This window comes from Zea mays, chromosome 6 (assembly GCF_902167145.1).
Source record: "Zea mays cultivar B73 chromosome 6, Zm-B73-REFERENCE-NAM-5.0, whole genome shotgun sequence".
NCBI classification, from domain to species: Eukaryota; Viridiplantae; Streptophyta; class Magnoliopsida; order Poales; family Poaceae; genus Zea; species Zea mays.
The window spans coordinates 51,483,381-51,494,879 of record NC_050101.1 but is presented as its reverse complement, the minus strand read 5'-3'; the positions used below and the strand labels follow the sequence as shown (position 1 = coordinate 51,494,879).

The 11,499-nt window shown below is 50.9% G+C and overlaps 1 protein-coding gene across 3 annotated transcripts; it reads right to left on the bottom strand.

Moving 5' to 3' along the window:
- Nucleotides 1-215: 215 nt before the first annotated feature.
- On the bottom strand, nt 216-5,730 carry LOC100278534 (uncharacterized). 3 transcript variants are annotated; one of them, NM_001151778.2, is made up of 9 exons: nt 5,282-5,683; nt 5,027-5,185; nt 4,597-4,650; nt 4,416-4,475; nt 4,166-4,258; nt 3,931-4,074; nt 2,318-2,425; nt 729-780; nt 232-658 (listed from the first exon to the last, which is right to left on the bottom strand). In NM_001151778.2, exons 1-9 carry the CDS (start codon nt 5,576-5,578, stop codon nt 630-632), a joined length of 996 nt encoding a protein of 331 aa, NP_001145250.2. In that variant the 5' UTR covers nt 5,579-5,683; the 3' UTR covers nt 232-629. The 3 variants fall into 3 exon arrangements, with proteins under 3 accessions (XP_008647699.1, XP_008647698.1, NP_001145250.2); XM_008649477.3 differs by lacking the exon at nt 3,931-4,074 and having other exon boundaries at nt 216-658; nt 5,282-5,730; XM_008649476.4 differs by lacking the exon at nt 2,318-2,425 and having other exon boundaries at nt 224-658; nt 5,282-5,730.
- Between the last annotated feature and the right edge of the window lie 5,769 nt (nt 5,731-11,499).

The window sequence follows — 11,499 nt, the reverse complement described above, 5'->3', positions numbered from 1 at the left end:
TTCGGAGAGTACTCACCAAGCCGCACGCCTGAGCACGTTTTCGTTACTTGGCAGATGAGAGATGACTGTGGATCTCCACTACAGATTTCAAGGATACACGGTCGTTTTCATTGAGGTTTTCGGTTATTGCTATTCCACGTGGATTAGATGTAATTGAAAAAATAAGAAATTTTGACTTTCTAGAGATTAAATTTCATCCATCCAATCCACATAAATTGAGAAAGAAACGAATAAACCCTCAATAATTTCTGAAATCATGTATTTGTGAGTTAAGTATACTTCAATTCAGTTCACAATTGCATGTACAAAGAATCAAGCTCCTCAATCCTCATGGCAACACAAAACCAAACCAACAGCAAAATATTGCAGGTCTTGGTGCATATCTCACCTGCTTCGGCTACGTGTTGTTTGTTACTTTAGCAGCGCACAGAGCCCATGAAGCTAGAACTTGTGGCTCTCTACCAGTTTCTCCTCTTTCCAATCCATCTTTTTACCGGTAAAAACGAAACAGCTCTTGGAAAAAGCCGAAACAGCTCTTTGCACCCTGTGATATGATCACGTGGGTCAATTAGTATTGATTAACAGTCTACTCTCAAGCACCGTGTCTTGTTTTCTCTGCCAATGGCAATTCAAACGGACAGCTCTTGAACTTCATCAACTGTACAAAGGAAGACATCAATCATCAGGTATCTGTTTCGTAGCTAGCAATTCAAAGGCGAGGTCAATACCAGCAAGTTGGCATCCAAAGTTAGCTTGAACGTCAGCATCGGAGTTGAATTCCTGTGTAACAAACAAAATTGAGTAACAATGCTTTCAAGGATTAGTTTCCTGGAGAATAATCCCAAGTGCCCTTGAGATTCTAGAACTATACGTGCTGGCCATGCTTGCTTACAGATCAAATCGAGAGTTCCTACTCGAGCAGTATTCAGAGGGCTGCTGAAAAGCAACACCTTGTCTTGACCGCTAAATCAAACTAGAGAAGTCTTAACAAATCTATAGAGCTGTCGACCTAGATCTTTTCAACCTCACGTTATGGTACCTAGCTATAGAGTAATAGTTGCAGAGAACACGTGTTTATTTTTTTTTCTTGAATACGCAGGAGGTCTGCGTATTTTTATATTAAGAAGAAAAAAGGGGGGGGGAGCCCCAAAACAGAAACAACAGTTTTACAAACTCACACCACCATTAACGCCTAAGACAGCTCCTCTAAATGGAAGAAAGAGAGAGTTTTAGCGCCAGCCAAACGCCAGCACATCAACTCCTCCCTAGCTGCCGAAAGGGCGACCTCAACATTCGGGCTACAACCATCAAACACACACCTATTCCTGTGTTTCCAGATCGACCACGCACCCAATATGACCAGCGAGTTGAAACCATCCGACAAAGGCTTGCCCACCACCTCGGCACTCTTCTCCCACCAAGAGTCAAAGCAGCCATCCCCTGCAGAGGGACAGAGCACCTGGAAGTCCCCAGACCGAAGGAAAAGGAACCAAAACTGCCTCGCAAAGCTGCACTCGACCAATAAGTGATTAATAGTTTCATCCGCCTGGTCACAAAGCGGACAGCAGACGGGATGATCCATTCCCCTTTTTGCCAACCTGTCAGCTGTCCAACATCTATCATGCACAACCAGCCACATAAAAAATTTGCATTTCCTTGGTGCCCAGGTCTTCCAAATCCGTTCAGCCGGCCTAAACTCAACAGCTCCAAGGAGAAGAACCTGGTAGGCAGAACTAGAGGAGTAATCCCCCGACGCGCTGAACTTCCAAGAATGCTTATCAGGAATCCCAGGTTGAAGAACTAAGCCCTCCAGCAAGTCACAGAGATCTAAAACCTGTGCAAGCGCCCTAACTGAAAGCGCACCCCTTATATCAGCCACCCAATTCAGATTTGTTAGAGCATCTTTTACCAGCCTTTTGGAAACAACACACTTGGAAACATGCTCAAGAACCTCAGGTGCCACCTCACTGATGCTTAGCAGATGGAAGATAAATGTGAACAAGGCCAAATAAAAAAAAACTAGGGGGTAAGACCGCCACCGGGCATTATATATTAAGAAAAAGATCTTCTCACGTAGATCGAGAAAACCTCGGAACCCCTGCTCTACCGTAGCCCATGTGAGAAACGACCGGGTCCAGACCTTAGACTTGTGCTAGGCGTGGGACAGACGAGAGGATTTTTTTTAATCACAACCTGAAATTCGCTCCCAGAGAAGTAGAACCCAAGACCTGAGGAGTGTTACTCAAACCACCTAACCCACTCGGCTAGAGGCCCTTTCGCAACAAGGCCAAATAACAATGGAAAATGAAAGACCTACCCTCAAAACATGATTGATTTGAAATGTAAGGAATGTTTCCTTAAGTTCCTTGGCTATATCGCACAAGATAGACATATTATCGCTCCTAGCACGCCAGGCACCTTGAACCTGCGCCAGAAAGCATAATTGTTACTTCTTAAGAAATAGTTGAATGTTGGTAAAGCTGCTAGCAGCTACACAAGTTATTCCAAGTGCTCCAGCATCTAGGTCCATCGGACTCATATGCTGCAGAAATGAAGGCCTGATCATACAAAATTACAAATGCGACCTGATTCTATGATTGTGACATGTGCTTTGGGCCATGCATTTTAAGTGATTGATCAAAATAATTCCTTTGGTGAATAAAAACTGCAGAATATGGCAGTCAGATCAAAGTATATGAGAGAAAACCAGAAAATTGTCAACCCTCCACACACTAAGGGCTTGTTTAAGAGCAAGGGTAATGGATGGGATTAAGGGGGCCAAAATACCTTACTATTGGTAATGGAGAGGATTAAAGGGACCAAAATACCTTACTATTTGAATAGTAAGGTATTTTGGCTCCCTTAATCCCCTCCATTACCCTTGCCCTCAAATAAGCTCTTAAATTATCTCCAACAACGTCCTCTAAATTCATCATCTATATTCATTCTTTACTCTCCGTTAAAAGATTCTCTCCTCTATATCTCCTCCCTTTTTAACAACATTCTCTATATCTTGTTCTCTATATGTAAATACCTATATTAGATACATATTTTACTTTTAATTTTTGTACATATGTATTGGTCACTCTCAAATATATTGTACATATTTTTGTTTTACTAAATCTGTTGTTTTAAATATTAAAATGAATAGAGGAGAGGGGAGAGAAACTTTATGTATAGAGGATCTAGCAGCGTCCTCTAAAATTTAGGATAGAGGAGGCTTTAGAGGACCTGCTGGAGAGTCGTTCTAGTAGAATTTCAAGAGTTAGAATGACAAAAGCGTCGATAGTGCGGTGGAAAGTCGTCCGGTTGAGAGGCTGTCGACCAAGGTTAAGATTCTGGGGTGCACGAAAAAAAGGTCCCTCACTGTGTAACTATCAGGGCCCAAGAGGGCCCGCTACAATGACGTTGATACTGTAGCACACCCCTCAGGTAGGTTAGATAAAGATAAGGCTAGTTTGGGATAAGATGAGAATTAGAGATAATATTAGATCTAGTGCTTAGAGGTCAAATAACCCTCTCTATATAAGGAGAAGGATTGTATCAATTGAAGGTAAGCAAGAGATTAAAAGGAAATCTCTTCTCTCTTGCCGACCGTGGGCGAAGCCTTGCGGCCGGCCTCCCCAGCGCCCCATCCTTACTTGCTGCGCCATGTCCCCGGTAGGATTCGCAATCCTATCAACCCACCAGATCCTGATCCCTAACAGAAACTGTCCACAAAGATTTACGTGCTGCAGGCGCGTCCTGAGCAGCCAACTTTTGGGCCCTTTTCTCGACCCTATTGTTCGAGGAAATTTCTTCCTTTTGTGATATAACTCGGTGGAGGTCAAACCCCTAGGGGTTGAGTTCTTTTAAGAGTTAGAATGAACTGCAGCATTCTTATCTATTGAAGGTTTAGTCAAATATAAAGGCCAAGAAATAACAATTCACCTGGTTACAGACAAGCTTAGAATCACCTTGACAACGAATATACTTGAATCCCTTCTTGGAAGCATAATTTAGCCCCAGGATCAATGCACGATATTCAGCAGCGTTGTTGGTCATAATACCCAAACCCTCACGTAGTACAGCAATCTTCAGTAGAGGGGTGGGGGGACACAATAAACAGCTAGGCATGACTATTGAAGAAAAGATAAAACAGCTTAGCCAAGACTGGTCTACATACCACAGATCCATCTAACCGCCGAATAATGACTCCAGCACCTGATTTCCCAGGATTTCCTTTACAAGCTCCATCAAATTCAAGAATACAAGAGAGCTGTAAAAGATAGCGTGCATTGGTGGGAAGAGCTCAAGATTCCGAAAACAGTGAAGGTACATCACAAATATACATGCAGAGATCAAACCATAACTACATAAGTACATAACAGATCAGACAAGAAAGGCAGAAGTAAGCATATTTCATTCATACTCACTTCGCTATCTGGTAATGGTTCCAGATCAGCAACTTTGGGATGCTCTGATGATCTTGTTTCCTTCAAAAAACGATTGCCAGTGTGAGTAAACAAGATAATAACAAATTCATAAGTATTGTAGGGAACACCTTTGAAGAGACCATACATTCATGATTATCATGAAGGAAATAAATAATCTTACCATCTCCTGTCCCTGTGACATTTTCAAAATAGATTGTGTGTTCTCATCAGGTTGCTGAAATGAAACTTGCATAAATCAGTACTGTGCAATAAATGCCATGGAAAAAAGAAAGCAAAATCAAGTAGCGGCACAACCACCTGAAGATGTAACTTTGAAAAGATCAGCTTAACGCTTAAGTCGTGTTAGACAAGGTAAGGCTCTCAGAATCAAGGGCAGTTGCCGAGGGCTGCTGAGATAGATACTACTACCTAATATAAAGTACAAACATGAAACTATTTTCCGTGATGATAAAAAGTTGCTTTATATGTTACTATATGAACGGACACCATGACACGAACTGGTTCAAGGGGGACAAAAAAAAAGTAGACCATAGGAATCAAATAAATCTGTAGTGTTAAAACACTGGACATAGAGCACTGCCGTTGTTTACCTGAAAAGGGCAGGGAACCAGATCGCCAAACAATTCGTCACTTGCATCCGCTGCACCAATGGAACAGACAGCGTTCCTGAACCCACGTGCAGCAAGATATTCCTCAGTTTCTTTACGCAGAGAATAGCCTTTGTAGACAGTGACTGAAGGATGAAGTACCTACGTCGGAGCAGGATACATTTGATATCTCATAAGAAAGAAATAAGCAATCAGCGCAGGTGGTAAGAGAAGGAAAGGTCTGTCTATCGCCCTCACCGATTTGCTGGCTTGGGCTTGGCAATCACTGAGGTTCTTATAGACGCCAATGACATCCCCCTTGCGGATGACATAGAAGGGCTCTCTGGAAGAGTCTATTAGCGCCTTTGCGGCAGGAATGGAAGAGCCCATTGGCGCCTTTGGGGCAGATTTCTTGGTGGACCGTCTAGCGGAGGAGAAGTGGTGGATAGGCGGCGGCGATGCAGGAGGCCTGGGAGACAAGAGTGGGTAGTGCCTCCTCCATGCCGCTCTGGGAATGAATCCATGGAGACAAGAAGAGCAACTCCAAATCACCATGGCATCACAGGAGGACAGCGGCCTGCGGCCTGGGGGCACCGGAGCGGCAGCTGCGGAGGCGCACCCGACCAGGTCAGCGGGGCGCCGGGGCTGGGTTGCGCAAGGAAAGCATGGGGAGTGGCCGAGTGGGAGTGGATGCCTTCTTTGCTGGGCTCTCGGCTACTACTTTAGGTCCATTAGTTTTGTTTTCTTTGTGATTAATGGGTTACCGTTGCTGTTACTCCTTTTGAGTAAAATATATTTGCGGTTTTCGAATTTGGCATGTGGTATCACATAAATCCCTGTGCTCTCAAAACCAGAAAAAATGCTAATAATTGGTAGCTCATTCAAAACAAGGTTTCCTCCAACTAGATATTGATATAGCGTGCCACATTAAAGTTACTTGGTCCCTAAACTTAACATGATGGATCTCTAAACTTGGCATGTTGTGTCAATTAGATTTCTGAACTTTCATTAATACGCTCCAATGTGGCACGACACAATGACATCTGGTTTGAGCAAATCTGGTTTAGACGTGTTGGCGTTTCGGACCCGCAAGGACCGTCAACCGACCAGTAAATTTGTTGCTGCGTGTCCCTGCCCAGATGGGTTGATGCAAGATGGAACACGAGAGGGAAATGGGGCTTATGTTATCTCGCACCGGGGTGCTCGTAGTAGGGGTTACAAGCATCGCGCGAGGGAGCGAGGGCGAGAGCGAGAGAGAGAGAGTCCCTATGTGTCTCTGTCTCAATGTCAACGTATCTTCGCGTGGTCGTGAACCTCTCCCCTTCTGTCCCCAACGTCCCCCGTTGTTCAACGTCGTTCAACGTGCCTTAGGAAGGCCCTGGACATCCCCTTTTATAGATACAAGGAGATGTCCAGCTGTACAATGGGGTGTAGCTATGTGCTAACGTGGCTAGCGGGGAAGCACCTTAAGCCATGTGCACGAGCTAACGTGGCCATCGGAGAAGTGCCTTGAGCCCTGTAGAAGCACAGCTGTCGGTGTGGCATAGATCCTGCTGACGTTGTCTTGCTTCTGTAGGTGGTTGAGAGCAATCCGACGTCATGGGCGCACACGGGAAACCATCATTACCTGTTACCGGAGTAACCTTAGATGGGACACCGGTCTTGTTCCTTCATAGCCTGAGGCAGCTAGCTAGGAGTAGGGTAATGATGCATCCCCTGTAGCGTAGTCGGTCCGAGGCCCAGGTCGGGCGAGGCGAAGACTTCTCTTGAGGCCGAGGCCTGGGGTCGGGCGAGGCGGAGATCTTCTTCCGAGGCCGAGGCTGAGGCCGAGGCCTGAGGCCGGGCGAGGCGGAGATCTTCTTCCGAGGATGAGGCTGAGGCCGAGGCCTGAGGTCGGGCGAGGTGGAGCTCCATGTTGCGCCCGAGGCCGAACTCGTGGGAGATCGTGGCTCAGTTTTATCCTGGTGGTTGGCACGGTAACGGGAGCGGGGCGAACAGCGCTGTTTTCCTGTCAGATCGGTCAGTAAAGCGGCGAAGTGACTGCGGTCACTTCGTCCTTGCCGACTAAGGCACGCGTGTCAGGATAAGGTGTTAGGCGATCCCCACATTAAATGTGCATGCGATACGATCGGCTGGTAAGGCGATTTGGCCAAGGTCGCTGCGCGACAAAGTCTGCCCGAGCTGGGCTTCGGGCGAGCCGAGGGTGCGTCTGCTGACTGAGGGGACCCTCGGGCGAGGTGTGAATCCATCCGGGACTACTGTTCTCGCCCGAGGCTGGTCTCGGATGAGGTCGCGTCCCTTGGTAGACGTGGCTCTGACTTGAACCGCGCTTTATCAACCGTGTAGAAGATGTTTTTCGGCCGCGTTTAGGAGTATTGGGGTACCCCTAATTACGGTACCCGACAGTAGCCCCCGAGCCTCAAAGGGATTGCAGGCACTCGCTTGGAGGTTCTGCCGAATTTTGCAAGGGGATCGACCCTTCTTGGTTGCATTTTGTTCTGGTGGGTGAGCGCGAGCGCACCCGCCGGGTGTAGCTCTCGAGGCCTCGAAGGAGTGGTTTGACTCCTCTGAGGTCTTAATTTTTTGCGATGCCTCGGTCGGCCTTGTTGTTCCTTCATGCGGCCTGGCCGTAGCCCAGGTGCATGGTCAGGCTTCGAGTTTTCACGCTGGTTTGTTGATGTGGTCAACTGTTCGGCCGTAGCCTGGTGCGAGAGCAGCCCTCGAGCCTCTGCACGGAGCGAGAGGATGATCAAGGACCGTCTCGACTTTTATTGTACGCCCCTTCGCCGCCTTTCCGCAAGGAGGAAGGGGGGGAAGCGCCATGTTACCCTCGGGGGGCACCGAACATGGTGTTTCCGGTGAGTTGCTAGCGGGTGATCCGAGTGGACGCCCGAGCCCCGTTCGATAAGGGTCGGCTAGTGGCCCAGAGGCGTGCTCCAAAAGTACCTGCAGGTGATTTGCCGGACCCGGACCCATTCGATAGGGTCTGAGGGCTCGATGTCTCCCTCCGGTGGGATTCCGTTACAAATCGTTCCTGCTGGTCTCGGAAATGTCCTAGGGTACCTCGAGAGCGTAGCCCGGGCCTTGGCCATGTAACAGACGTACCCAGGGTCATCCCTGACTCTGCATGCTCTGGGGCGGCTGTCGAACCCTTCCGAGGGGCCAGCCTTCGAACCCCTGATCAGTAAAGGGCTCAGAGCCCGAGTGCTCTGGGGCGGTTGCCGAACCCCGGAGGGCGCAACCTTTGAACCCCTGATCAGTAGGAGGGCTCGGGGCCCGTTTCCTTCGCTGGGAAGGATCCTTTTTCAAAATACCCCCTTTCCCGGTCCCTGTGGCAAGAGAGAGAGAGGGAAAGAAAAGGACATGAATTTAAATAAGGTGGTGCACCTTTTTTGATGCGGTCATCATGACGGGGGCGAAATGGCACCCGCTTCTCCTGCCGGAGGTGTCGCTTGCCCTGCCAAGGAGTTAATGCGACGGGACGGGCGATTCGCGGGGCGTCTGTTGCACGTGTGTGAGCCGTTCGAGGAACAGAACACGGGCGCGTCGTCTTTACTCCGCGGGAGAGGTCTCCCTGCCGTTTTAGGAGAGGATGCGAGCCTGTAGGTGATTGGACCGCTACTTCCGCCCGTCTGCTGCTGCAATTACTGCCGGCCCGCCTCTAGTCATATCAACAGTCGTGCCTATCCTCGCGGCTAACTGACCCGTGATCGTCACACTCAATTGGCACTATTGGGTCACGCGCAAGGCTACCTCGAGTCGCGGCACTGGTTCCGCAGTCGAGAAGGCGCAGTATTGTCGCGAGTGGCGGTGCGGTTTCCTTGCACGCAGCAACTGTTGCGCCGGTTGCATGACATGTGGGCCCGGGCCTCCATGCTGGTCCGCCGGATGCGACGGAGCCGAAAGGGTGCACAACCGCGGTGCGGTTACATGCTTCCTGCGCGGCGGTCCGCCCTTTCGACCGCTGGTTTCGGCGAGGATGGGGGAATGCTTATAACCGCGGGGCAGTTACATGCTTCGTGTGCGGCGATTTGGCTTCTTCCGTTTCGGGTCAGCCCGCATGACGTGTGGGACCCAGCCCCCGCGTCGGAGGGTGAGAACCCTGGAACACGTCGGTGGAGACTTTGCCCGTGATGCTTGGGGTGCGAGTGAGGAGATCTGTCTTTAAAAAAGGGACCGATCCCCCAGGCAGTAGCCATGCCTTCACACTTCTCGCATTCATCGTGCCCTTCCACCTTCCGAGCCCCCAGATGGGGTGCACCTGCGTTGCTTTCTTTTTGCTGCTGTTTGAGGAGCGCGACCCCGTGGGGGTTGGTGCTCTTCGGTCACCGCTCGGCTTCAAGGATTTTCATCATGCAGCCCGGCTGCAGTCCCTCACCAATGGTCATCCGTAGGGATGATCACCAGCCTTGTGGTGGGGAGAAGCAAGTCGGGCTGCAGCCTCTGCCCCGCCCTCAGCTTCAAGGATGTTCATCATCCGGGCTGGGGAGGAGAGCGCGCCGAGTTGGGGCCTCCCTCCGCGTGGGCCGGTGACCCGCTTCTTCCTCTAGCATTCGGGGGAGAAGGGCATCCTCCAGCTCTGCGGAGGAGGCGTCCTCCAGCCATGCAGGGGAAGGCGAACTGCTGCTACCTGGCCAGGGTGCAGCAGTTCGTCCTCCATCCGGGCGACGGTCGTACCGTGCGCAGGTGGCTGTTGTCGCCGGTGCGGTGTTGGTGGGCAGGTGGCCGCTGTCGTTGGTGCTGAGGTGGTGGTCGCCATAGGTGAGGCTTCCTATGCCAAAGTGGTTGCCTCCGCCGACGAGACCGTTAGTGCCACCTGCGCTCGGGGCCTCCGGCTCTTTGGCTTTAATGGCTGGTTCTCGTCCCCCGTGAGGGGACGTGAACGAGGGCCTTTCAGCAGTAGTGTTTGCCCTGAGGCCATCGCTGCTGCTGTCTAGCCGCCTGAGGCGGAGGTCGTTGTCGCGCTGCTGGTGCAGTGGTCGCTGGCGAGCCACCTGGAGTTTGTTATCCCGCAGGCCTTCCGGTGTGGAGGTTGTTCATTCCTGCGGGATTGGACCTAGAGTCCCGTTTGTAATGGTACCCTCTTGAGAGCGAGATGTAATAGCTTTAAGTACTAAGACATCTGCTGTAGGTTGGGACAACCGCCGAGGGCGCTGCCGACGTCTGAGTCTAGGTACCATTGTTACCCCAAGTACGTGTGTTTGTTCTTTGTGGCTGCTGAGGCCCGAACATTTGGGTATAAAGTCGTGCTTCTTTCCTCTTGTTTCGAGCATTAGGACTTGTTCGTCGGTAGCAGAATTACTTATCCGAGCATGAGCTACCTTTCGCGGAAGGTGACGAGTGAGGTATCCGTATCCCGGAGGCGTAGGAGTCCCTCGGCTCGATCGGCCTTGCCGTTCAAGGTCTCTCTTGCTCGTCATTCGGATTCCGTTATCGACGCAGTCGAAAAGGCACGAAAGTCGTTTTGGCGAAAAACTTTTCCGAGGAAAGTTTTGACGCAGAGGGGGCTTCCCCCTTTCTAGACCCGAGACGATCGCTCGGGCCGGGACCCTTGCGGAGGGTCTGGCCGTGGTCGTCGGGTCTGCCCGGTCTGCCCGAGGCATGGCCTCATAGCAGCGTGCCCGGGCCGAGGGTATGTTTTGCCCGCTTTGTGACTTTGTTTTTGTCTCCATTCTTCACCGGGCCGAGGGTTCGAGACGGCTCTTGACGAGGCCGTCTAGAACTGCAAGGCACTTGCCGAGGCGGCTGAGCAGAAGGAGGTCGAGCCTGTGGCCATGTCCGAGGCTATCTCGGCTTTCTGCCAGGCCTTTGGCCTCAACGGCGTCCCCTCGGGTAGCTCCCCCCAGAGTCATTTGCAGGCCTTGGGCAGCCATGTGCGCAACAGACTCCGCGGGGCGCTGCACCACGGCGTTAGGTGGGCCTTCGCCGTGCTCGCTTCCCACTACGACGTGGATCTGGAGCGGGTTAGCGAGGGGTACTGCTTACCTGACGAAGAAGTGGCTGCCTTAGCCGAGGTCCAGAGGCTTGACGCGGCTGTCGAGGGCCCAAGTGCGGCACTGGCTTCCACCTTTGAGGTGGAGGTCCTTCCGCCCGTGTCGCCGCCTGGGGCCGTGCCGGATTCTGCCGAGGGTGGAAACGACGCCGAGGGTGCCGCTCCTCCCCCTGCCACTGTCTGAGCCTGCAAGAACAGTTTGCTTGAAGTATGCGTATGTTCTTCACGGCCATCGAGGCCTAAACATTTTAATTGTCGGGTTATAAAGCTGCGTTTTCTTTCCTCTCGTTTCGTGTGTTAGGACTTGTTCGGTAGCAGAATCCCTTGTCCGAGCGTGAGTCACTTTTCGCGGAAGGTGATGAGTGAGGTATCCGTATCCTGGAGGCGTAGGAGTCCCTCGGCTCGGTCGGCCTTGTCGCTTATGTGTTCTCCCGTCGTTTTTAGGATTCTGTTATCGACGCAGTCGAAAAGGCACGAAAGTCGT

Coding starts and splice junctions, on each gene's coding strand:
- LOC100278534 (NM_001151778.2), bottom strand. CDS start 5,578: ATGGTGATTTGGAGTTGCTCTTCTTGTCTCCATGGATTCATTCCCAGA. Junction 5,186..5,281: donor AAGCCCAAGCCAGCAAATCG/GTGAGGGCGATA, acceptor GCTCCGACGTAG/GTACTTCATCCTTCAGTCAC. Junction 4,476..4,596: donor TGTCACAGGGACAGGAGATG/GTAAGATTATTT, acceptor CGTTTTTTGAAG/GAAACAAGATCATCAGAGCA.